This window comes from Ursus arctos, unplaced genomic scaffold, assembly GCF_023065955.2.
Source record: "Ursus arctos isolate Adak ecotype North America unplaced genomic scaffold, UrsArc2.0 scaffold_22, whole genome shotgun sequence".
Lineage (NCBI taxonomy): Eukaryota > Metazoa > Chordata > Mammalia > Carnivora > Ursidae > Ursus > Ursus arctos.
Window position 1 is genome coordinate 32,633,182 of NW_026622897.1, and position 27,754 is coordinate 32,660,935.

The following is a 27,754-nucleotide window of genomic DNA, read 5'->3' on the forward strand; positions in this document are numbered from 1 at the left end:
TATAATGTTTCTTTTTAATATCTTACCTCCAGACAGAAAAAAAATATCACTGTTAATTAGTTTAACAAAAGCATATTGGACCCCTACTCTGCCCACTGGAATGTAAGCTCCATGAGGGTAAGGGCTTTGTTTACCAGTGCGGCACTAATGCCTTTAACAGTGCCTGGCCAAAGCAGCCATTCAGTAAATATTTGTTGAATGAATGAGTGTGTGGAAGGTTATGTCAGATGCTTCACCAGGTGCTGGGCTCTATCATTCAGTCATTTATATAGTGGGGGAAAACTCACAATAAGCAAATATATAATATGACAGGTGGTATTAAGTCCTATGAAGAAAAATAAAGCACAGGATGGACTGTTGTGTCCATCTCATATATGACAGGATGGATTCATCACCCAAAATTTGGTTTGGATGTCGAGGAGGATAAAGTCACACACGGCCCAATAGGGTATGAAAGGATTTACTGCTTGCATAATGAGGCTCTCTGGAGAAAGCAGGACAGCTCCCACACAGGTCCAAAAATGGCTTGAGAGAACAGGGAAAGGAGACTGGCTTGGGGTTTTTATGGTGGTGAAGGGTTAGGGCCAGGGTGATGATTCCATATGCAGTTTAAATTTCCCACAAGTGTCAAAGAAGAAGCAGCCAGGCTTATCAGCTTGCTCAAATATGGAGCAGAATGGAAAGAGGGAGGAGTGAGGCTTAAAAGCTGTCAGCAAACATAAAAAATGGAATTAGACTCTTTACTACACATTTTATATGGGGTAATCAGGAAAAGACTCTGAAAAAGAGACATTTTAGCAGAGACCTGAAAGAAATGAGAAAGTGAATCGTGAAGTTATTTGGAGAAACATCTTTCCTGGCAGATTTAAAAGTCCAGAGGCAGGAGGGAACTTTGAATGTTTAAGAAACAGTAGGGTGCCTAGGTGGCTGAGTCAGTTAAGCGTCTGCCTTTGGCTCAGGTCATGATCCTGGAGTCCTGGGACTGAGTCCCACATTGGGCTCCCCGCTCAGCAGTGAGTCTGCTTCTCCCTCTGCCCTTCACCCTGCATGTGCTCTCTCTCACTCTCTCTCTCTCTGAAATAAATAAAATCTTTAAAAAAAAAAAAGAAACAATGAGGAGGTTGTTGTGAACAAAGTAAGATCACCTGACTATACAGCTAACACCTAGTGCATGCTCTAAGAAGCAGTTTTGTGTAATGCTATATATGTATTTACAAAGCTATATGTTAATGCCATATTCACTTTAAAATTAGAAATGTGATGGGGCGCCTGGCTGGCTCAGTCAGTAGAGCATGTGACTCTTGATCTTGAGGTTGTAAGTTTGAGCCCCATGTTGGGTGTACAGATTACTTTAAAAAATCTTAAAAAAAAAAAAAGAAATGTGACAAGTATGCCTAATATCATCAACTATTGGAGGTTCTAGCCAGAAAAAGCAGGCAAGAAAGAATAATGACTGAAAAGGAAGAAAAACACAATTTTTTTTTGGCAGAAAACATGATTGATTCTTGGAAAACCCAAGAGAGTTTATAGTGAAATTATTAGACTGAGTTCAAGAAGTTTCCAAAATATAAAATCAATGTATATTAATAAGTTGCATTTCTTCATACCAATAAGTAAGAAATAGTTAAAAATGTAAATTTGAAAAATATCAATTACAATGTTATCAAAAGTACATAGCAATATTTTCTTTAACAAAGATTATATATAATCATCATGGAGAAAATTATAAAACTGTTGAAAACTTAAAAATATGCAAAATAAATACTTATATTTAGGAAAATGCAATATCATAGAAGCACCAGAAGCATTTCTTGTCAAATCTATAAATTCAATTTCATGCCAGTCTAATGCCAGTAGGGCTTTTCATAGGATCAGTTGATTCTAAAATATGGGATAGCAAGATGCCAAGATAAACAAAGGTTTATCAAGACAACAAGGTCAGAGGTATTTGATATATAGATTACAACATTTATAAACTTATTAAAGTAAGAGTGTGGTTTTGGCACAGTGATGGACTAAATCAACCCAATAGACTGGAAAATCATTTCCAGTCTCGGTTTGAACCCTTCATCCATTTTCTCCATTTTCATCTAACGTCATCGATCAGTTAAAGTTCTTGCCCCATCTCCAATGTTTTGATCATCCATGGATATGTTCCTGTTGTTCTAGGTTTTGATTATCAGTCACCCTTGCCTGCCTTTTTACATATCTACAACAATTACTACTATTATAAGCTGGATATTGTATGTTCTAGGTATCTTCCACTGATCAGAGTTTCCACCTTTCTTTTGTAAGGTAGATAAAGTGAGAGACTGATTCCTCGATTCCTCAATCAGAGATTGAGCTGGGTTGGGGTACAGCCGCATTTTAAATAAGACTCAGGCCACCTCTACTTACAGCCTGTTATTCTGTGTGTTCCTTGGCGTTTTCATTGAGATCCTAGCAGATCTCTGTCTCCTCAGTCTTGAAAGATTGTGTGGGGGGGGGGGGCGGCTCATTTCTTCCCTAGGAAGATATGAGCTCCATGAAACCTCAAAATCTGACAAATAATTTTCATAGAACACTTCCCTTTAAACAGGACTTAGTCTCATATATATCTGAGTCTGCAGAAGACTTCACTCTGTTTTTTATACTTAGATCTTTAATTCATTGGAATTTTTATTTATGGTGTGAGATGGGAGAATGTAACTGGATTATTTTCCATATGTGACAGGCTGTTGGCCTCATTCCTCCCTTTATCTACACCCCTTTCCCTGTAACTCTGAAGTTCCTTCAACTGAAAAGGCTGAGAGTCTCCCCTCTCCCATCCTTGACTTTTAGGCTTGGCCTGGGCCATGTGGATGTCAGACATGTTATGCAGGCAAAACTTCCCTCTTATACCTCTGCCATCACCATAAGAACATACCCTGAACAGCCTGCTAGTCCAAGAACAATGAGAGACACCTGGTACAGAGTTATCTGAACGACCTGTGGCCCTAGATCTTGAAGTAGAACCCACCAGCTGAGCCCAGCCTCGATTCTGATTCTTGGGTGTGTGCCCTAACCCAGATGAGATAGCAGATGCCAGGGCCAAAATGCAGAAGTATGAGAACCTTAAAAAGACGAAATAAGAAATATGATTAAAACACTTGGCACGGTGATGGGCTCAAGTAGAGTTAACGATAAATATTAATGAAATTTTAAAGTGTTAAAACCTTTTACAAATGTATGCATAAAAGTATAGTGGTTATCAAACATGATTGTGCAAAAGAATTACTGTTGAGCTTCCAAAAAATAAGTCTCTCTCTCTTGAAAATTCACATTCCTAACACATACCCCGCACATTGATTCTGTAGAGGCTGATACCAGTGCAATCCTATTTATCTAAATACCTTAGGAAAGTAAGTCAAAAACTTAAATTTTATCTTGGTCAGTACAAAACTTGAAAAGACTCATGATTGATGTGGGGCCACAAACGGTCAGGAAAGAAGTCTTGAGGGGCACCTGGGTGACTCAGTCAGTTAAGCGTCTGACTCTTGATTCGGCTCAGATCAGGAACTCAGGGTCATGAGAGCCCTACCTTGGGCTCCTTACTACGCATGGAGTCTGCTTAAGATTCTCTCCCTCTCTCTCTCTCTCCGACCCTCCCCCCCCAACTCGCACATTCTGCCTCTCTCTCTCTCTAAAAAAATGAAAGAAGGAAGGAGAGAAAGAAAAAGAAAGAAAAAGAAAGAAAGAAAGAAAGAAAGAAAGAAAGAAAAGAAAGAACTTTTGAGACATTTTCTGTGCAAAAAGGTGCTTTTTTATAGCACAGGGACAGGACCTATGAGCAGAAAGAGGTGTGCTTCTGCTGTGTGAAGCTGGTGGTTCTAAACTTAGTGCTCAAGGGGGAGGGGACATACGGGAGTATTAGATCATAAATGCCTTCTTCAAATTTCTCCTTGTAAGACTACTTTTGCAAGATTTCTCTGGTGCTTATCAATCAGCTCGATATTAATTATGGGTGAGATGTAAATGCAGTCAGTGAGATCCTTTAAGAATGTAGGAGCCAGCACCTGTTTGATCCTTATCAAAGCTATGCAGGCTATAGGTCTGCCTTTTGGCCTGAAGGTAAACATTTTTCTGCTTCTATCCCTCATCAATGATAAATACTATAGGGATGCCTGGGTGGCTCAACCGCCCAGGTCTGCCTTTTGTTCAGGTCATGATCTCAGGGTCCTGGTATCCAGCCCGGGTCAGGCTCCCTGCTCAGTGGGAAGTCTGCTTCTCCCTCTCCCTCTGCCCCTCCACCCTGCTCATACTCTCTCTCTCTCTCCCCCTCTCAAATAAATATTAAAAAAAATGATTAATGCTATACATAATCCCTTAGAGTTTTGTAATATAAAATAATCTACCCTCCCCTGTGGAATTAATACTAATGACATACTATAGGGGACTCAGACTGAAGTTATACCATTGCTTCTTAATCTTTTAAAGTATTACTTATTCTCAGTTACTCAGGCATGAAATAAAAATTAAGCTCATATTACGTGCCAGTGTCTATTATGCTTCCTGGAGATAGTCGCTGTCCAGGGGTTACAACTAACAGGAAAACAGATAACAAACTAATTGTGTAGGACAATTTTAAGTAGTGATAAGCACTATTTATGTTTTTCCTCAAATTACATCCTTATAACTCTTCACACATGTTTCTTTGAGTGTAAACCCTCAAATCTCAGCATTGTCAGAGGGACTCTCATTGCTAAGACCCATGGACCCATTCATTTCCTTTTCCCTACTTCTCTTCAGCCTTCTTGAGCTTTCCGTACTCCGTCACTTCAAGCAAGTAATACCTTAAAATGCAGACGGACACCAGGGACCAGCCAATCCACGCCCTCGGCACCGGAATCCCTCCCTCCCTTCCTCCCTCCCTCCCACTGCCGGCCACGCCTCCTACAGACCAGGAAGTTTTTCCCGACGCAGCGCAGGGAAAACCGGAAGCGCTCCCCCGGAAGCCCGGAGCGCCGGCTCCTGCCCGTTGGGTTCCGGGAGACTCCGAGCCGGGGTGGGGAACTGCAGTGCATTCTGGGAAAGTCGCTTGGCCCTCGGCTTTGTTTCCCGCCCGGCAGCAGTGTTTGGTTACCCCAGGTGCGCTGAGGCGCCGCGGTTCCCGGCTTGCGGGCTCTCCTCGGAGGCGCCTCTGCTTTTCACTTCGGCGCTTTCGGCTTGCGCGGGGTTCCTCCGTACGCCCCCCGACGCCGCCAGCATGTCTGGAGTGCGCGCTGTGCGGATCAGCATCGAGTCGGCCTGTGAGAAGCAGGTCCAGGAGGTGGGCCTGGATGGCACTGAGACGTACCTGCAGCCGCTGTCCATGTCGCAGAACCTGGCGCGCTTGGCGCAGCGGATCGACTTCAGCCAGGGTTCGGGCTCCGAGGAGGAGGAGGCGGCGGGGGCCGAGGGCGATGCGCAGGACTGGGCAGGAGCCGGGTCCAGCGCGGACCAGGACGATGAGGAAGGTAAGGCCCGTGTGTGCCGCTCGAGTCCGCCGGCGGGTCTGGGGGCCCCGGTACCCGCCCAGGTATTGCCGCTCCGGCTCTCCCGCGCTGAGCGAATGCGGTGCGTGGACGAACTTTGACAACACCCGCGCGGAATAGTGATCGTGCTCACTGGGGTCTTTTCACTCACAGCTGGATAATTTAGGGCGCTGCCTGCCTCTTAATGTTGAGTTGGAGCATTTGAGACACTGTCATTGATGAAGTGTTTAAGCCTGTGATATGGCACACTTGGTTAAGAGGCCTGCGGTTCATATCGCTGCTCTGCCACTTACTGTCCGAGTTACTTTCCTTCCCTGTGCAGTGGGGATGATGCTAATAACACCTACTGAAAAGAGAGGTCTGTATTGACTGGATTATGAGGTAAGGTCTAAGAGGTCGGCGGGGGCCAAATCACGTCGAGCCAGTAGACCAAGATAAGCATTTGGGTTTTATTGAAAGGACAACTGATAGCTTTTGGAATGATTTAAGTAGACAGGTGAGTGTACGTTAAAAAGAATACTCTGGATCCTATGTAGCGAATGGGTTGCAGGGAACACAAAACTGAAAGGAGGGAGGCTCCTTAGGAGAGAATAGTAGAAACAGTATGAGTGGGTTTTGGATTCTCATAATTGTCGGGGATAAAAAATACAATTCTTGGTTTGGGTATTTGCAACAGGCCCTATGTAAGTAGGAATTCAAAGATGGATTTTCGAGCCAGTGGTGTTAGGACAGTTGGGGGTCCATTTGGGAGTAAAAAATAAATACTGTCTCACACTTCACACTCGGGATTACTTCCACAAGGATTGAAATGCAAATGGAGAGAATAAAGATTGGAAGAAAGTTACAAACATAGAACTTTGGGAGCAGAAGAGACCTTAAGCAAGATAGGAAACCGAAATTATAAAGCCAAAGAGAGAGAGTACGTAAAATTTTAAAGTAATAATGGAAAAAGGTGCCACGAATAAAGTACAAAAATAAATGGGAGACTGGGAAAAGTATTGGCAGCATGTAGGACAGACAGTGGTTGCTATCCCTGATGTTCAAAGATTCCCTGCAAACGGGGGGAAAAGACAGCTCACTGGAAAAATAGCCTGAAGGTATAATAAACAGCTGTCAGAAAAAGACATCAGATCTTACTAGTAGGGAGAGGCAAATTAAAACATCATTAAAACACTATTCTCGCGCATACCATTAGCAGCAGCTTAGAAAACTTAACATCCGGTGTTGGGAATGTGAATTGGTAAAACGTTTTTGGAAGACAGTTTAGCAGTTCAGTATGTGTCAGAAGTGTTAAATGTGCATCTCCTTTGACCCACTAAATCACAGCTAGGGATACAGCCTACGGAAAAAGTTATGCATGTACGCAGATGGGTGTGCAACGTGTTTACCACTACTAGCATTAGTGAAACCAACGCACATGTCCATTAAGTAGGAATGGTTAAACTTACTGTACATCCACGCTCCAGAATGTCAAACAGTGTTAAAAGAAGGAAATAGACCTATACGTGCTGACATGGAAGTATCTCTAGGACATAATAATTGGAGAAAAAAGCAAGTAATAGAAAGATGGAAGTAAATGTATGTAAATGCATTGAAAAGCATTTGAATGGATATGCCCCAACTGTTAATTTTGATTACCTCTCAGGAGAGGAGAGAATTAGGGGTGGGGAATAAAGGAAAACTTTTATTACTTTTTTACTCTATAACTCTATCTGAACTCTATGCAGTGAGCTTGTTTTGGTGAAATTTAACGAAATTATTTAAGAGGTTGGAAGGCATGTTAACGTTGTTTAATATCTGAATGCTGCCATTATAGGTCATTTTTATTTTTGCACTTTAATGTATTTGGGAAATGCTCTCCAATTATTCAAGTTTTAAAAGCTGGAAGAAAAAGGTTATTTGCATACATTAAAAAAATACTGAAATGCCTGCCTATAGTGTTGGAATGTTAGATTTAAGCTCTGTGGAAATTAGATACCATGTTTGTTTTGCCACTGTAGGAATGCTAACTTAAATATCTACAGAGATTCAAGAAAGGGTGGACAGAATGGGATAAAACAAGAAATGGTTTGAAATAAGTCATCGTTTCTTCTTTTAGTACTTGTAACATCTAAATGAGATTTGTCTTCTACTCGGTATAACTCATACCTGTGAATTTCTTTTTTTCTTTCTCTTTTTAGGGTTGGTAAAATTTCAACCTTCCCTTTGGCCTTGGGACTCCGTGAGGAACAATTTGAGAAGTGCCCTGACAGAGATGTGCGTTCTCTATGATGTCCTCAGTATTGTTAGGGATAAGAAATTTATGACTCTTGATCCGGTCTCTCAGGATGCACTTCCTCCAAAACAGGTATGTGTGGACTTCGGTTGAATAATGGTACCATTTTATTAAGTCCCGGGACCACTTCTCAGGCTTTGTGCCTGCTGTCTCCTTTACCTTTCATGCAAAATTAAGTTCAGATGAAAATTTAAAGACAAAGTGGTTCAAAACAAAGGCATAAAACACATCTTTATTTATTATTTTATTAATGACCCTGTGACCCTCAGAAGAGTTAAGTTTCATTAATAATGTAATACTTTAAAGTATCCCAGATCTTTTTTTTTTTTTTTTAAAGATTTATTTATTTATTTTAGAGTGAGAGATTGAGAGCAGGAGCTTGGGGAGAAGCAGAGGGAGAGGGACAAGCAGACTCTGTGCTGAGCGTGGAGCCCGTAGTGGGGCTTGATCTCCAAACCCTGAGATTACGACCTGAGCCGAAACTTAAGAGTCGGCTGCCCAACTGACTGAGCCACCCAGGTGCCCCTAAAGTTTCCCAGTTCTTAACAAATTCTTATAGCCTGGATCATTGATCTGTAGTGTATTACACAAAAACGTGATGGTAAAATGGCTTTGGAGGCGGACTGACCTGGATTCAAATCCTGCCTCTGCCCTCATTAGCTCTGGATCCTTCAACAAGTGATTTTCTCGAAGTCTCAGCTTTCCCCTTCAACCTCTTTTTGGGGCCTGGTTAGAAAAATTAGGCCAAATTATGGAAGCTACTGAAAGCTAGGTACAATTGTTGAAGTTTGATGAAGAGTATGTTCAGTGTTTGAACATTAGAAGATGAAAGACAACAGAAGGATGAATTGGTGCATGAAGAGCCTGAAAGCAGGGAGGCCCCTTAGGAGGTTCTTGAGGAAAACAAGCGTCAGGTCCATGACCAGGTTAGTGGCAAGGAAAGGAAGTAATGGTTGTTTTTACCCTTTTGTAAAGTGAAGTGAATTGGATATAATTACTCATGTGGTAATAGTTTCAGGGTCTAGAAACATTGTGCTGGAAGACTTCTTAGAGACCATTCAGTCTGGTTCTTTCGTTTTATGGAGAGAGAACTAAGGCCCAGAGAGATGCGTGACGTGTTCAGAAGCAGTAAAGCCAGTGATTAGACAGCAAAGCCAGGAACTCTAGCACCTTATTCCTGGCCCACAGCCTTTGCCACCTTCCTGTGGTCTTCCCACCCAGGAGTCTCCAGTAATTTTCTGAGCTCTCCAAAAACTTAGAATTAGGTCCCCCAATATGGTCAAAGATTATTGTGACATTTGATGAAACTTGGTGATTTTGACTCACACAATCAGAAGACTTTCTTATATTAAATTTGTCTTTTTAGAAGTGTATCTGGTGACTAGAGCACACAAATTGGTGGTGATTATGGATATTTATGTATGTATATATAATGTATAAATTGTGAATTCTCAGCAGTTTTCCAAAAATCAGCCTTTGGTGAAGTGCATTAATTTTAATGCTGTGTGGCTTCAGTCTGTATTCCAAAGGCACATCAGTAGCTTGCCGTAATATAAGATAATTCTACAGCTGTACTCATTGGGATCATTTATTTGTTCCAGAAATCAAGCATTATGTGCCGTGCATTGTTCTAGGGTCTATGGAATAGTAGGTTTTACCATCTTGTGGATGCCCTTCAAGCAGGGATTATAGACTTCCGGCAGAAGAATAATGAGTGCCACAAAAGGGTGTGCACATGGTGGGGGGGTGGGCGTGCGCACCACGTGAGAAGGGAACCGCATCTAAGCTGGGCAGAGTTGGTGTAAGTTCTGATTTGTAGTCCAGTGTGGTGTTTGTGGTTTAACATAAGTTTATTTGAGTTGACCAGAGAAATAAGGTTATTTTTCAAAAAACAACATTATCTGCTTTTCTTTAATTTCTCAATTTTCTCTTGAGTAGGTATTTTATTATTAAGAGAACGTTGAAATCATTTAAAAATACAGAACTACACTATTGTTTTTGATAGAATCCGCAGACACTGCAGTTGATATCTAAAAAGAAGTCGCTCGCTGGAGCAGCACAGATCCTGTTGAAGGGGGCAGAAAGACTGACCAAATCAGTCACTGAAAACCAAGAAAATAAGCTGCAAAGAGACTTCAACTCTGAGCTTTTGAGATTACGGCAACACTGGAAACTCAGAAAAGTTGGGGATAAAATTCTTGGAGATCTGAGCTACAGAAGTGCAGGTATAGATCACTGTTAAAAACTATGCTTTTAAACTATAGTTTGTCAAAAAACTATACAGGAGTAACTGTAATGTTGTATATTCTATAATATATTACTTCTCAGTTATATGTTACTTTTTGAAGTTTTAATTTCTGTACATATAAACCTGACAAGCTAAAATTACTTTTATCATGGCCTTATATAAATATACTTACATAATTGAATCTAAGCTATTTACTTAGGTACCTTTAGGTACGTTTAGCAGAAAGCTTATTTATTTATTTATTTATTTACTTACTTACTTACTTATTTTTAGTTTTATTTATTTGAGATAGTGAGTGAGAGAGAGCATGAGCAGGGGGGTGGGGTAAAGGGAGAGGGAGAACCAGACTCCCTGCTGAGCAGGGAATCCGATGTGGAGCTTGATCCCAGGACCCTGAGATAATGACCTGAGCTGAAGGCAGACGCTTAACAGACTGAGCCACCCAGGCACCCCATATTTACTTATTTATTTTTGTACTGATTTTTTTCCCAAATTTTTATTTAAATTCTACTTAGTTAACATACAGTACAATATTGGTTTCAGGAGTAGAATTCAGTGATTCATAACTTACATATATCACCCAGTGCTCATCATAACAAGTGCCCTCAGTACCCATCACCTACCTAGTCCATCCCCCACTCACCTCCCTCATCAACCCTCTATCATTAAGAGTCTCTTATGGTTTGTTTCCCCCCCTCTTTTTTTCCCCCCTGTCCTATATGTTCACCTGTTTTGTTTCTTGAATTTCACATATGAGTGCAATCCTATGGTATTTGTCTTTCTCTGACCAGCTTATTTTGCTTAGCATAACGCACTCTAGTTCCATCCATGTCATTGCAAATGGCAAGATTTCATTCTTTTTGGTAGCTGAATAATATTCTGTTATACACACATGCACACACACACACATCTTTATCCATTCATCAGTTGATGGACATTTGGGCTTTTTCCATGGTTTGACTGTTGTTGATAATGCTGCTATAATATCAGGGTGCATGTACCCCTTCAGATCTGTATTTTTGTATATCCTTTGGGTAAATATCTAGTAGTACAATAGCTGGATCATAGGGTAGTTTTATTTTTGACTTCTTGAGGAACCTCTGTACTGTTTTCCAGAGTGGCTACACCAGTTTGCATTCCCACCAACAGTGTAAGAGTGTTCCTCTTTCTCTGCATCCTTGCCAACACCCCTTGTTTCCTGTGTTGTTAATTTTAGCCATTCTGACAGGTGTGAGGTGGTATCTCATTGTGGTTTTGATTTGTATTTTCCTGATGATGAGTGATGTTGAGCATGTTTTCATGTGTCTGTTGGCCATCTGGATGTCTTCTTTGGAAAAACGTCTGTTCATGTCTTCTGTCTGTTTCTTAACTGGATTATTTATTTTTTGGGTGTTGAGTTTTATAAATTCTTTATAAATTTTGAAAACTAACCCTTTATCAGATATGTCATTTGCAGATATCTTCTCCCATTCCGTTGGTTGCCTTTTAATTTTGTTGATTGTCCCCCTCACTGTGCAGGAGCTTTTTATCTTGATGAAGTCCTCATAGTTCGTTTTTGTTTTTGTCGTAGTTGACCATAGAGTTGTGGGTCTGTTTCTGGATTTTCTATTCTGTTGATCTCTGTGCCTGTTTCTCTGCCAGTACCATACTATCTTGATGACTACAGCTTTGTAATACAGCTTGAAGTCTGGAATCATGATGTCTCCAGCTTTGATTTTCTTTTTCAGGGTTGCTTTGGCTATGTGGGGTCTTTCGGGGTTCCATACAAATTTTAGGATTGTTTATTCTAGTTCTTTGAAAATTGCTGGTGGTGTTTTTGATAGGGATTGGATTAAATGTGTAGATTGCTTTGGGTAGTATAGACATTTTAACAATGTTTATTCTTCCAATCCATGAGCATGGAATGTTTTTCCATTACTTTGTGTCCTTTTCAGTTTCTTTCATAAGTGTTCTATGGCTTTCAGACTACAGATCATTTACCTCTGGTTAGGTTTATTCCGAGGTATCTTATTTTCAGTGCAATTGTAAATAGGATCGATTCCTTGATCTCTTTTTCTGTTGCTTCATTATTGGTGTGTAGAAGTACAGCAGATTTCTGTATGTTGATTTTGTATCCTATGACTTCACTGAATTCATGTACGAGTACTAACAATTTTTTGGTGGGATCTTTCAGGTTTTCTAAATAGAGTATTATGTTGTCTGTGAATAGTGAAAGTTTGACTTCTTCCTTGCTGATTTGGATACCTTTTGTTGCTTTTTATTGTCTGATTGCTGAGGCTAGGACTTCCAGTACTGTGTTAAATAGTAATGATGAGAGTGAACATCGGTGTCTTGTTCCTGACGGTAGAGGAAAAGCTCTCACTGTTTCCCCATTGTGGGTTATAGTAGCTGTGGGTCTTTCTTATGTGGCCTTTGTGACATTGAGGTATGTTTCCCTCTATCCCTCCTTTGTTGAGGGTTTTTATCTAGAATAGATGCTGTATTTTGTCAAATGCTTTTTCTGCATCTATGAAGAGGATCTTATCCTTTCTTTTATTGATGTGGTATATCATGTTGATTGATTTGCGAATATTGAACCACCCCTGCAGCCCAGAATAAATCCCACTTGATCATGGTGAATAATGGTACATTTAGCAGAAAGTCTACAGATTGAGTTTATATGTTAACACGCCCTGAACCATAAGTGACATTTAAGTCAGAGACTAAATGTCTTCTCAATTAGAATCTTACATGTAACCCTTAAAATCTAAGCATAAAAGGAAAAAAAAGAAATATTTTCATTCTGCCTTACTCTTTTTTTCTCCCCTAAGTCATCTCAGCTGTTTTCACATCCTAGGCAAAGGGAGAGGGCAGTGAAAACACTTTGCCTTCTTTTTTTCCCATACAGGCAATACTATAGGAATATATTTTGTTGGCATATACCAAAATTTTATGATCTTGAATTCACATCTTTTTGTATAAATTCTTTGTTGTTGAGCTATGATTATAATAGGTTTCAGGAGTTAATCATGGGAATGTCTTGTAAGCTGCTAAGGGATATTCAGAGAAGCTACACAGTAAATGTTTATAAGATTTACAGCTCAGTAGAATAAAAGCTTTGAATGTCAAGGGACAAAGCAAGGAGCCCTTGCTGTGATCATTGTGATAACAACAGTAGAGTGATATTTTTAAAGGACTCATTTGCCGAAGTAAGCCATTATTGTCCCCCAGTTAATAGCACGCAAGTTGAGTGGTTTAAGTCAATACTGCAGCACTTAAGTGTCTCAGCATTGATGTGAATTGAGGAATTCTGAATTCTGAAGGTAAAAATCCCACTTCAAAGATGATTTCAAGATGACAAAGCCTTTTTTTTTTTTTTTTTACATCTTAATGGGTGGTCTGTAGAAGCAGGTGCTTTCTGGTTCTGGACATTGTACGTTCTTTTCAACAAATAGTTATGTGCTAGTACTTTACTCACTTTCTCCTTATGGCAGTGTTACTCATGATTATAAAAGGACTTGATTACATTCTGTTTTGTTTTTGTTTTTGTTTTAAAGATTTTATTTATTTATTTATTTATTGAGAGAGAGACACAGGGAGAGAGACAGCATGAGCAGAAATAGGGGAAGAGGGAGAAGGCGACTCCCCACTGAGCAGGGAGCCTGATGCGGGGCTCGATCCCAGGACCCTAAGATCATGACCTGGGCCAAAGGCAGATGCTTAACTGACTGAGCCACCCAGGCGCCCCTACTGTTTTTAATTGCAAGATCTTGAAGGTCTTCCTGTGTTACGAAACAGCAGGTACATATAACCACCTGGTCCTCACATAATTCAGCAGCCCAGAACAAGTCACTCAGACTTCGGAGCTACACAAAAAGGCATCACATAAAAATCTAGGGACTGGTTGAAAAAAAGGTGGTATCCTTTTGTTCTTTTGGCTGGATTCAAACACCTTAGTTGCAACCTTATTACAGAGGCTTAGCTCCAGAAGTGTTTAATCTCTAAGGCTTAAATCTGAGGAAGTACTTTCTAGAAGTACATCCACTTTATCAATTTTATGAGCCAAATTCCATTGGGACAAAACAGTTTGATGGCCCATGGAGTTCGTAGTATAATGATACCATTAGACCAAGGAGTCTTTTTTTTTTTTAAAGGTAAAAAACTTTTTTTTCCTGCTTCCTTTCTTCCCTTTGCTTACTACCCTTCCCCTATCCCCCCCAAAACACATTTCAGGTGGGAGTTTAATTTATGATTTAGTGATGTCATATGCAGTGAAATATTATTATATACTTAATATATGTTAAATTAATATGTTAATTGATTCTTATTTTCCTATTTTTAATATACCCCATTAGGATCTCTCTTTCCCCATCATGGTACATTTGAAGTAATAAAAAATACAGATATTGATCTGGATAAAAAGATACCTGAAGATTACTGTCCCCTTGATGTTCAAATTCCTAGCGATTTGGAGGGGTCTGCCTATATCAAGGTATTTGTCAAGTATTTTAAGTAATTTCTTATGACTTCGCCCAGAAGTTAATTTGCTAACACCTTTTCATGTTTTTGTTGTCCCATAGGTTTCAATTCAGAAACAGGCTCCAGATATAGGTGATCTGGGCACAGTCAACCTCTTCAAACGACCTTTGCCCAAATCCAAACCAGGTATAGTGTTCTATCCTCTAACTTCTGGTTCTGTCTGAGCTCACATTCCCAAATAAACTAGTGATAAATGTAGAGAGGAAGCTAGGTACTTTGGAGTAATGAATTGTAAATTCATTATTTATAATCTGTTCATTAACCATTAATGAATAGCGGTACAATCTTCACCAGTTTTCTCTGTGTGAAAGAAAGGAAAATTTTTGTATTTTGGAAAGGATTTGCTCTAATATAGTGTTTTCTGAACTTTTGTTATATGTATCCAGATCACCATTTAAACTAACTCATGCATAATATAGTTAGATAATTGATTTATACATATGTCCCCTGTCTTTCAGGTTCCCCGCATTGGCAGACGAAATTAGAAGCAGCACAAAATGTTCTGTTGTGTAAAGAAATTTTTGCACAGCTCTCTCGGGAAGCTGTTCAAATTAAGTCACAGATCCCTCACATTGTGGTGAAAAATCAGATTATCTCTCAGCCCTTTCCAAGTAAGAGCAGCCAGCCCTTTCGAGTTTATAAACAGGACTTTGTGGTTTGGGGAACAGGACAGAGGAGGGTAACTACATATTTGGTTGTGTTGGGGGAACAGTAAGAGCAAAGGGGTGACCTGATATCCGTGATATGGTAGTTCATAGAGCATACAGGACAAAGCACATTGCTAATTCTATCGTGTGTCCTAAATAGTGGGACTCCTGGATTTTAAACAGTATATGTTAAACATTTGTACTGGCAGTGCTGTTATTCAGCAACGATGGTTTTGAGGCTCCTGTGCTAACACCATTTGTGGAGGATTTTTCAGGGACCCTGTCTTACTGTCTCAATGAGATGTCAGACAACGGTTATTGAATACCCATAATACTCCTATATTTGTGGAAATTGGGATTTTAATTACATTACTCAAGAGCAGTCAGACCTGCCCTGGAGATCAGTCTATAGTTAGCTGTGCTCTTGTTTTTTTATATAAATTCTGAGATGTATCTTCTTGGGTCTTGTCAAAGGAATGGGTTTTTAGAAGTGAAAAATTCCATTCTGGTTTTCATGGCAGCAAGGAAGGGTATCTGTCTTCTCGTCAGCAAGACCAGATACCAACTCTGTGTTCTTTTGTTTTTCTCAAAAATGGTGTTGTGTTTTGTTTTGCTTTTTTTAATCTAAAGGCAAGAAGAAACTAATTAGTCAATATACAGCTTTTGTTCACCTGTCTTTAACCACAGCTTAAGGTCAACAGCCACATTGTAGGTCAATAGAATTTGAATTGTTGACATAAGTAATAGTTTATTATACTCATGAATAGTCATTTTGGTCTGAAAATGTTAATCATGAAGCCTAATCTTCAAGTTTAGAATGGATCTTTTGAGAATGGGCTGTGATTATACTTTATGAAGACAGTTGTGCTTTTCCATGTCTTAGGTGATTTGCATCTGTCCTACTTCTTTTTATAAATAGGCTTGCAGTTATTGATTTCTTTGTGCCATTCCTCAAATGATAAGAAATCCCAAAAATCTGCTACTGAGAAGCAAAGTCCGGAGGACCATCTTTATGTCTTAGAGCATAATTTGCATCTACTAATTAGAGAGGTAATGAGAGAAATGTTTCTTCTTGCATTGTGGTAAGCGTGTCCGGTGCAGTGAATGTGCACAAGCTCTTCTCTGTGACATTCACTGTCTGTGATGTGAAAGATCCTTGCTCTATGCTGGGGGAATAACACAGATAATCAGGATTATCAGTTTCTGTTCCCAAGCATAGCTAGTAGTGGTAGAAATATACTGCAAGTTATGTATAGGCACGTAAGAAAAGCATGCAGGGTGCAGAGGAACGAGTGAGTCTGATTGTGTGATGGGGAAGATGTCTTGCCAGAACCTGTGAACAGGACAGGAGTTATTTCAGGACATATTCTACTTACAGGTTATCTAGAACTGTGTTTCCAGAATGCTGGTTCACAGGTTAGGCTAATTTCAAAAGAATCCCCTGAGAAACTTAATAGAAGTATGTATTCCAGCCTCCCCTGCCTTTAAGATGTAAGTATTAGTTGTTTTAAAAAAAAAAATTTTTTTTTAATGTGTAACTTTATGGTGACAGATGTTAGCTAGACTTGTTATGAATCATTTTACCATGTATACAAACATCAAGTCATGATGTTTTGTGCCTTAAACTCATACAAGTTAGATGTCAATTATACTTCAATACAAAAAGTAATAAAAAATGGCTGTTCTTGTTACAGTTTCATAAACAGACCTTGAGTTCCATCATGATGCCTCATCCAGCAAGTGCACCTTTTGGTCACAAGAGAATGAGACTTTCAGGTCCTCAAGCTTTTGATAAAAATGAAATTAATTCACTACAATCCAGTGAAGGGCTTCTAGAAAAAATAATTAAACAAGCAAAGCATATTTTCCTGAGGAGCAGGTAAGGATGAACAAAGTAACTGTTTTTCTTGGAAACTGCAGTCCTTTTCCTTTATTAGTTACCTTATACACATTATTTTGGCATGCGATAACCTTCTTTTCCAGGAAGAGGAGGGTGGCTGCAGGGTGAGCGTTTGCAGCTGGGGATGCTCCTGTCAGGTTTAGGGAAGACTGAGCTCCAGGGCCCATGTCACTTTCGAGATGGTTTCTAACACAGGCCACAGTTTTGAAAGATACCTCACTAGGAACGTGCCCTAGAAGTCCTCCCCTTCTTTAGTGACCATCTACCAGAAACCGCTTCTGGAACTGATTTTAATCTGTTCTCGAAGCTTTCCCTATTTTTTGGCTGTCCCACTTTTTAAGACTTTAGAAGGCACTTTCCCATATCTTGACTTATCTAGCTCTTCTCTGGCATAGGTGGTATGAGCCCATTTTCACTGATGAGAAGGTTGAGGCCTAGAGAAGTTACGTAGCCCTGAAGAGTAGCAAAATCAGGATCTACACCCAGGTCTGTGTAGCTCCCAAGCTCTTCTCACGTCTGTACACGTTATTTACAAAGAACTTAGCATGACTGGGCCTCAGTGTATCTTTTTCAAGTGCTAGAGGTGCTCTTATATTTTATTTTTGGTCCTTGGTGAAGAGGGCTGTGTGTACTTCATTCAGAATTGTGCCTTGCTAGAACTGTAGACTTTCAAGTGTGGGCTCACTCTGCTCTGGGTGATAGTTTATTTTTGATTTACAGTTTTTCCCCGTGAACACAAGTCATGGATTAATGGCACATTAGTTTGTAGTCTTCAAGTGGAAACTTACGTCTGCAGCTTTTAGTAAAATGAATTAGGAAAACATGTTGGAGAAGACAGCATGATGCATTTGGGGTAAAAAATTTGTCTAAGCCAGGCTCAGTCACGTGCTAACTAACTTTGGTTTCATGTCTGTGGCCCTGCACCTGTTTCTCTGTCAATTAGGGATACAGGAGTCTGGTCTTAGGATCAAATTAAATATGCAGAAGTTCCTTATAAACAATCAACTATGGTAGGTTACTATTGTTACTTTCACTGGTGCATTTCAATTATAGGAACGTTTTACCAAAAGTTAGGGGCATGGAAGTAGCTATTTTTAGAACCATTATACATTTCAGAGTATTAGCAACAGCCTTGGAAGCAGCAAAGCTTGTAAAATGTTCCCGTTTTCCCCAGTTATAAAAATAACGTTCCAAGATATCAGCCTCGTCTGTATAAATACCATACGTAGCAAGACCAACTATTAACATGCTCGTGTTTTTGATGTATGTGCGGCAGGGTGTGTGTATCTTTTAAAAAAAAATATCTGGAATCATAAAACTTTATGTCCTGCCTTCACTTAATATTACAATTTTTTTCATCTTTCATTAAATGTTTTTGAGAGATATTTTAATAGCTACGTAATATCCCATTATGTGAATATTCCCTGATTTCTTTTACGAATTCTCATTTGCCAGATACTTTTTATTTCTAGTTTGTTGAAACAATACTAAGATGAATGCTTTGCTATACATACCCATCTGCTGTAGGAATTTTTGAAGCCCTGTCAAGGAGACAGGTCACGAAAAAGGAAGAGACAGTTAAGGGATTGAAGGAAACCAGCACCAGAGCAGAAGCAGTAAAAGAGCAAACCCCAAGCCCATTTATGTAAATGCCCCTTGTCCTCAGTGGCTGTTTGCATTTCTTCTGGCTTTTTCCTTCTCTTCCCAATCAAGTACTAGAATTAGAAAACTGGAAACCAGGACCTCCAATAGTTTGGTTAACTTTCATGATTTATGTTTTTTCTGGGCAGTGGCTGTTGATTAGTGTGTGTAAAAAGGAAGGATTACAGGCTCTAGGGTTGCACCCCCAGGTTTTCGGCCCTGGAGTTAGGCTCCTGGTTTTGCGCCCCAGCTCACGGTTCTGTAACCTTAGGCACATTACTGAACATTGCTAGACTGAAAAATAGGGATAATAGTGGTATATACTTGACAGGGTCATTAATGAGATGATGTGATAGGGCTCATGGAAGCACTTACTCCAGTCCTTCGTGTGTCACGAGTACTTGAATCCTGTCTCTCATGTGTGCATATCATAGTTAACTTCGTTGGAGTGTAAGGTTTTCGTCGTGCAGAAAGTCTCCCGGCTTCTCAGGAAAATGGTTCTCATTCCGTGACAGGAGTGGCCTCAGCTATGGGTGTGTCCCGTGTTACCGGGGACCAAGGACTGTCATCTGTGAGTGATTCATATTCTTCCTAGAGCTGAGGTTTATACTCTAGGAGTACCCTTCTTCCTTGTGTTCTGAGAAACCTTCCTGAGAGCACACAAATTGGAGTTCAGGGCGAGTAAGCCCATGTGTCAGTACGTGTCGTAGTGTGGCGCTGAGCCCCTCACCCCATCTGACCTTTTTCTTTCTTCTTTTTTTTCTTTTTTAAAGAAAAGTCTTTGCTTTTCAAGTGTGGTACTTTCGAAAATTAGTCATCTCGTTTTCACGTAGCCATAACATTGATAAGTGATTTATAATCTTACTATTTTATGTGGTGACTTTTTTAAAATGTCAACTTCTTTTCTTTAAAAGAACTGCTGCGACCATTGACAGCTTAGCAAGTCGCATTGAGGACCCTCAGATACAGGCTCACTGGTCAAATATTAATGATGTTTATGAATCTAGTGTGAAGGTTTTAATCACATCACAAGGTTATGAACAGATATGCAAGTAAGTGTCAAAAATAAGTTACCCATTTAAAATGTTAAGTTGTTTCTATGTGTTGATGTTTGTTGAGTGATTACATCGAGATTTGGGGATATTGTTTGCTACGGTGGCATAACATTCTGGTGAAGTACAGCAACTGTAGAGTGTATGGATGAGAGGTAAGAATGTCTAAGACAGTCTCCGTTAGGTAAATGTCATGTGTTTGAGTTGTGGTAAAAAAAAAAAAAAGAACTTCCTCATTGAGGTGGAAGCTACCACACCTCAGACTGATGTGGTGAGTCTGGGGTATTGGAAGTGAGTAGGGCCATTTATATTAGAGCGTATACTCTCCATATTGTGCCTGAAACAGCCTAAGTTTTGTAGCTCCCTCATGGTATGAGGCTAAATTTAGTCTAATCCAGTTCCTGATTATGCCCTTATAATGCAGCTGACAGCTGTGTCCATAAAGGAGGTGAAATGACTTTTGACCCCACCGTTCACAGAGCAGCATTCTTCCTGATGTACATTCACAAATCACAAGCTGATATACAGAAAACAAATTGGTAGCTGCCAGAGGTGGTGGGGGTGGGGGGGTGGGTAGGGGGCAAATGGGTAAAGGTGTTCCAAAGGTACAGACTTCCAGTTATAATGGACAAGTTCTGGGATGCAATGTACAGCAGGTGACTGTAGTTAATAATACTATGTTGTATATTTGAAAGTAGCTAAGAGAATAGATCTGGAAAGTTCTTCTCACGAGAAGAAAAATGGGTAGCATGTGAGGTGATGGGTGTTCACTGAACATATTGTGATGGTCATTTCACAATATATACACTTACGAAATCATCATGCTGTACACCTTAAACTAAGCAATGCTATATGTCCGTTCTATCTCAGTAAAACTGGGGTGAATAAATGAAGTTAATAAAATCAGCAAGTAGCCATGAAAGGCATTTTTGGCTTCCATTTGAGCCTCTTGAAAATTGACAACTGGCAGGCTGTAGTTGAGTGCCGTTCCGCAGGTCAGTTGGAGTGAGCCACTAGCAGACATTTATCAAGGTCCATGAGTACCTGTTACATTTCAAACTTCAGTTGCTTATTTCAGGCAGACCTTACTGGTCACAGTGGTCTCTCCAGTGAGCAAAACACACCAGAAGCAAAATCACCACCCCCAGGTGTAGGGGAGTATAATACCCTTAAATGGCTCTTTTTTAATATCAAGGCTTTAAATCACTGTTTTTTTAAGAATGAAAAATAGTCAATTAGCCTGATTTAAAAGATTGTATATAAAAGATAAAAGACTGCACAATGGAAGTCAGTCTTGCAGCTTCCAGGAAAAGATGGTGAGCTGAAGGTGGATCATGGTTTTCTTCCCCTATACCTGAAGAAACAAGAAAATAATTCGGGTGACTTGGGGTATGGTGGGAGAGTAGCTGTTGAGTAAGATAACACAAGTTTGGCAGGTATTTTAACCGTTAGGGCTGGGTGATGGCACCGTTGACTTCCGTTGTATTACTTTCGCACATATTACTATATATATATACAGAATCTGTGGTACTATAGACTTGGGTGTGTGTTTAAAAATATCCATAATAAAATGTTAAGAGAAAGAGTGAGCTCAAAGGAGTGGGAAGGAAGAAAATTACCAGCACTGAGTTATTTACATTTAGAACTAAGACCAAACAAATGTGAGATTATGGTTATAGGACCCAGGGGTTGTAACCTTCTGTGAAGGGTTACATAGCCTCGACAGCATCAGGAGGGAAAGGAAGTCACAGAACACCCCTTTCCTCATCTTTTATAGCTGGGGTCAACTTACGCTACTTAAAGTTGAAAGTAATTCTCTTAAAACTTCCCAGGAGGAAGCATTTTCTCTTTCTCTCTCCTTCTTCTTTTCCCTTCCCCTTCCCCTTCCCCTTCCCTTTTCCTTCCCCTTCCCTTTCCCTTTCCCTTCCCTTCCCCTTCCCCTTCCCTTTCCCTTTCCCTTCCCTTCCCTTCCCCTTCCCCTTCCCCTTCCCTTTCCCTTCCCTTCCCCTTCCCCTTCCCCTTCCCTTTCCCTTTTCCCTTTTCCTTTTCCTTTTCCTTTTCCTTTTCCTTTCCTTTCCTTTCCCTCTTTCTTTCAATTTGAGAGAGAGCTTGAGCCAGGGGAAGAGGGACAGAGGGAGAAGCAGACTCCCCACTGAGCACAGAGCCTGATGCAGGGCTCCATCCCAGGACCCCGAGGTCATGACCCAAGCCAAAGGCAGATGCTCTAAGGACTGAGCCACCCAGGCACCCCCAGAAGCAAGCATTTAAAACAATTTTCTACCCATCCTTCCAGGAAAGTCTGTGCACTTACAAGCATATATATCCTACTTTTTTCCTGCAATAATGTGTGCCTTAAAATATTGAGACATAATTCACATAACCTAAAATTCACTATTTTATTTTATTTTATTTTTTTAAAGATTTTATTTATTTATTTGACAGAGATAGAGATAGCCAGCGAGAGAGGGAACACAAGCAGGGGGAGTGGGAGAGGAAGAAGCAGGCTCATAGCGGAAGAGCCTGATGTGGGGCTCGATCCCATAACGCTGGGATCACGCCCTGAGCCGAAGGCAGGCGCTTAACCGCTGTGCCACCCAGGCGCCCCTAAAATTCACTATTTTAAAGTGTACAGTTCAGGGTGCCTGGCTGGTGTAATCAGTAGAGCATGCAACTTTTAGTCTCAGGATCATGAGTTCAAGCCCCAAGTTAGGTATGGAGCCTACTTAAAAAACATAAAAAATGAAAAAACAGTGTACAGTTCAGTGGATTTTAGTATATTCCCTATGTTGTGTAACTGTCATCACTCTCTAATTGCAGAACATTTCCATTACCCCTAAAAGAAACCCTATACCTATCAATAGTCATTCCCAATTTGTGTGCTTTTTTTCCCCCCAACTCAGTGGCATTATATTGGAGAATAAGCATTCCTTATCACCATCTCAGATTTACTTCTCTTTTACAGCTTTATTGCATTCATTTTATGTACCACGACTTTTAATTAGCCTTCTGCTGCTCAACATTTTAGTTGGATGCCAGCAAAATAGCTTGTACACGTGCAAGTCTAGCTGTAGGAGAAAGTCCTGCAAGTGTAATTGCTGGGTCAAAAGATAAGGACCTTTAAAACGTTTCTGAATGTTACCAAATTGCTTTTCAGAGTGGCTGCCACAATTATGCTCCTGCCAGTAGTCATCGAAATTTTTAAAATTTGTTTAGATTTAGAAGGGTTTTTTTTTTAAGCCTTCTGAATTCTGTGGTTTTCTTTCAAAGGAACTTGTAAACTTTTACTCAGCCAAAATAACAGTTTTAAGGAGATAATTGCCAAAATATTTCATTCCCAAATGTTTACTGTAAAATAAAGGCTATAAAACAGGTGCTCTCAAATGCAGAAAGACAGAATGCCATTTTTTCTGCATTGTTCATCTAGATGGTTCGATTTGAGGATTTTCACGTTTCTTGTACATATGTTGTATGCTAATGCCAAAAATTTGTGAATTGGTTTGGAAGAATGTTACAGCATGTTATTTTATGAGTTTCTTTGACCTAAGCCAAGTTAATGGTGTACATATTCTGACTTGTTTGATTATTTCAAGAGAGGGCACAGAGTTAACAAATCTTTTCCCTTTCTGTATGAGAATTTGCTCTTTGGTTAATTCTCTAGCTGTTGTCCCCCAGTAGCGTGATAAGAAAGGATGCCATCTCTGTTACTAGGCAACATTGCTTTTGGCAAAAATGATCCCAAACTGGTAAAATGGGTCTGGACTGGAAGGGATTAGAAAAGCCTGATGGGGATGCCTATGGATTTCCCCGGATGGGGTGACTTCCGAGACGGGGCAGCATCTTTTGTGGGGCCCTTGGAAACCCTGCCTATGGAGTTGTTACGAGAACGTGTGGCTCCTGCGGGGAATGAGGTTTCTCAGTGAGGGCACGCGTGCCCAGCGTGGATCTCCGCTCACTGCAGCAAAGGCGGAAGGACGACCCAAGGAGAGGAGCAGCGGATGGTGGTTGGTGGCAAGCTGTGCTTCGTCGTCTGCAGCCTTCTGAGCAGACTGGTGCTCATTGTGGCCTGGGGGAGTCTGGTGGGAGTCTGATGGTTACATTGAACCTAAGAGAACCCCTCTCTCCCGTGGGTGTTAGGGCAGGTTATCCAAATGGGTATTTTCCGTTTCTTTGATGTTAAGGTTTAATGTTTGTGGCACTGTATAAGGTAATTTTGAACATTTCTGATTTTTAGTATGTGTGTCTATAAAGGTCCATCCAGCTGCAGTTGAATATCGGAGTTGAGCAGATCCGAGTTGTACACAGAGATGGAAGAGTAATTACACTGTCTCACCAGGAGCAGGAGCTCCAGGACTTCCTTCTGTCCCAGGTAAGATTGCAGCCGTCTAGGCCTGAGCCTCTTTCTGTCCTAACTGCTTAAAGAACAAAGTAAGAAGTGGTTCAAGTATATTAAATTATAACAAGAAGCCAGTTTTTTCTGCCATTTATTTAATTTCTAGTGCACATTTTACAACTTATGGGTTAACTGAAAATGTTGGTAAACTATCCTAGATTTATTTCCAGTTAGTTTGTATTTAAGATGAAAGACCAGCTCTGAGATTACCAAATTTTTATTTCTCATGTTTGCCAAGGTTTACAACCCCTATGGGACCACATAAAAGTAAAGAAGTATTAACCCCAGAAAACCAGGGAAAGGGGAGATCAGAAAGAAAACTATAGTGACCATTCTCCATAATAGTGGAATATTCTACTTAAGCCCTAAGAAAGAGTTCTTCAGTATTAAGGAGCAGCATGGAAAGTGCTGGGTTCTAGTCCCAGCTCCACCACACATTTGCTTTGTGACACTGGATAAATTTCTGGACCTTTCTGTCCTGTTCTGTAAAATTAAGAACAGTATTTTTCATTTGTTCTTCATGGAGTTATGATGATGCAATGAAAAACTGAGTTGTGGGAGAAAGTATAGGTTTAGAAATGCTAATATATCTCTCACAAAATACACATTTATGTTTCACATAAAATAAAAAAAAAAATACTAATGCTCTCCATCTTAGAAGTAATAATCTTTTATACTGACTTGCTTCTTTGGTGCCAAGTAAATAAAATGCATTTGTGAGGTATGGCAGCTCTTGGTTGATTACACGTAAAATGACTTTGGTCACCTTAAGCATACATACACAGAAATATATCGGAAGGCTGGTGGGTAGCCCCCGGAATCGATGGGAAGGCTTGCAGATGGGCGGGGATCAAAGGAAGCTACGTGGCGAGAACCACAGCCCAGGCCACACCATCATTGCCATCCTGACATTCCTGCCTTCCTTGCTAGTGACAGAATGTACTCCAGATGGCCCTGGTGTATCAGTCAGGGTTTTAACAGGAAATAGGTGGCACGCTCAGTCATTTTACTAAGGATTTACAAAAGTGTGGGTGTCGGAGGACACCAGGGAGAGCATGGTGACCTAGTACTAGTAATAACCAGGTAACCAGACCTGGGAGGCTTAGTGGGCACCAGTCCTAGGCCAAAGAGAGAAGGGGCGGGCTTATGGGTACCCTGAAGGAGAGAGTCCTGTGGAACAGGCCACTTGGAGAAAAGCAGTCGCCTTCTGTCACAGGATACAACCTCACAGGGGAGGGGACTGGGAGAATAAATGCCCCGACCTTACTGTCTTCCTCGTCATCCTTCCGGCTCCCATTTCCCGGGTGGCTCCCGATATCGGAACCCAACCCAGAGCCAGCTGATGGAACCGCATGGGTGATCCTCCCTGGGCAGAGTAGGGTGGCGAGTGGATTCGAAGCGCTAACTGGAAGAGACTCACCCTCTGTTACTTTTGATGTTGCTGCACATTCGGTGATCCAGGCGGGAGTCTCCGCTCGGCCACGCTGGGGTCCGGTTCCTGTGCTCAAGCTGCCAGCGGACAGGGAAGACGGGTCTCGGGCTGTTTTAGCCTCCGCAGTGGAAGGTGGGATCCTCCCCGGATAGTCACAGAGGAGGATTCCCGTGCTAGGCGGGGAGCACCCCAGCGAAAGTTTACAGTCATGATGTCAGGTTACTGCAAAGTAAACCTCCACGGTGATTATGCATAAAGTTTCCTTCTTCATTCACAGATGTCACAGCACCAGGTGCATGCAGTTCAGCAGCTCGCCAAGGTCATGGGCTGGCAGGTGCTCAGCTTCAGTAATCACGTGGGACTGGGGCCCATAGAGAGCATTGGCAATGCCTCTGCCATCACCGTGGCCTCCCCGAGTGGCGACTATGCTATTTCAGGTACTGGCGCTGCCTTGAATGGGAAGAGATCTTCGGTAGTTTGGCCTTAATGTTCACCTGTACTAGTTAGACATACTTCAGGGTAATTTCTCTCTGCAGTGAGCTCGTAGAGGAGTTGCGCTGAGCATTTATCTGATCATGGCTCTTGAGCAACAGATGATTACTTCTCTTTCTGCTGGTGGTCATAAAAAATGTTTTGTTTGGCGACACATTTTCCTAGGAGCTCTAAAAACTGCCATCAGCACTGTTAACTCCTGCAGTTCAGAACCTTGGATGGATAAATGCATTTGGAAAATGTGCTGCTGCAAAAAGGCAGGAGTCACATCTGACCCCAAAGATGTAAAGGGGTGGGGCAGAGAGGAGAGGTGGTTCTGAAGCACCCGCTCTGAGTAGGGCACTTTAATGAACACGCGTATTATCTAGTTGAAAATGATATTCGGAGTACTTATGGCTTTAGTGTGGTCTTTTCTAATACCTGCTCTAAATATTTGAAAGAGTAATTAGAAGGTTTCCCCCTAGAACCACAGCATGTGAATCTGCAGGCTTGGTCATTGCTAGGTCTTGATTGATAACAGTTTCAGAATGCCCATTTTTCTTTGCTGAGTGATGAAGCCTCATTAAAACCTGACGTTCTGAACTTAGAATGATCTTGTCTTCATCTCTCCCAGGCCTGATTCCGAATGTTTGAGTTTCATTATATATTAGGTGGGTGTCAGATGTTTTAGAAAAAAATAAATTGGTTTTCTGAAAATAGATAGGACATTTGACTTTCCTAAGCCAGAATTCATGTTGCCGCATTTTTATGGTAGAAACAGGAATTCATGAATATTTATACCAGCCTAGTATGTATAAACAAGCTTTTTGGGGTTTGGTGGGAGAGGCGGGTAGCATATTAAAACTGACAAGCACTTTTAAACAAGAGCTTTCAAGTTGGTGGACAAGGTTTTTGTATTCGTGGTAGAATGAAATTGTGGGACCCTTGTTTTCTAGCTTGGAAATTGTATTAATACTTTGGTTTTGCTCCACAGTTCGTAATGGCCCTGAAAGTGGCAGCAAGATCATGGTTCAGTTTCCCCGTAACCAGTGTAAAGATCTTCCGAAGAGTGACGTTTTACAGGATAGCAAATGGAATCATCTTCGCGGACCATTCAGAGAAGTTCAGTGGAATAAAATGGAAGGTCGAAACTTTGTTTATAAAATGGAGCTGCTTATGTCTGCACTCAGCCCTTGCCTACTATGATTTTTGTTTCCAGAACAGTTTCTGGATTATTTTTTTCCAAAGAAGTTCCCAGAAACTGACTTGAGAAGATGAACTATAAGCACAAGGAAGAGAAAATTTTCCAAAGGAGAATTGTTTAAGGGGAAAAAAAAAAAAAAGCAAATGTTTACCTAGCATTTTGAAACCTTTCACTTTATAAGTGACAAGTGCTTGAAATGCAGACGCTTATGTACAGTTATAGGGTATATAGTATGGGGGAATGCAAAACAACTTTTTTTATGCAGTTAACTTGAAATGTTACTAATTTATGGGTTTGAATTCAACTTTTTAAATATTCCTTTGATGTTGACATCAAATAAAGCATATGGTTAAAAATTCCAGATATTCTCAACTCTTAACCTAAATGAGTTGTGTCTTTAACCAACGCGTCTCATTCCACTACTCGTTAACAAGATTGCGTAAGGATATTTAAAGACTTGGGAGTCAGCAGCCTTCCTACAGGA

The 27,754-nt window shown here is 40.7% G+C and overlaps 1 protein-coding gene across 1 annotated transcript; it reads left to right on the forward strand.

Annotated features, from left to right (window-relative positions):
* Positions 1 to 4,620: 4,620 nt before the first annotated feature.
* Positions 4,621 to 27,631, forward strand: MED17 (mediator complex subunit 17). Its single transcript, XM_026505338.4, has 12 exons — positions 4,621 to 5,474; positions 7,673 to 7,839; positions 9,773 to 9,992; positions 14,350 to 14,486; positions 14,575 to 14,659; positions 14,992 to 15,144; positions 16,100 to 16,230; positions 16,875 to 17,059; positions 19,636 to 19,773; positions 24,022 to 24,139; positions 25,873 to 26,032; positions 27,061 to 27,631. Exons 1-12 carry the CDS (start codon positions 5,225 to 5,227, stop codon positions 27,270 to 27,272), a joined length of 1,956 nt encoding a protein of 651 aa, XP_026361123.1. The 5' UTR covers positions 4,621 to 5,224; the 3' UTR covers positions 27,273 to 27,631.
* Positions 27,632 to 27,754: the final 123 nt, after the last annotated feature.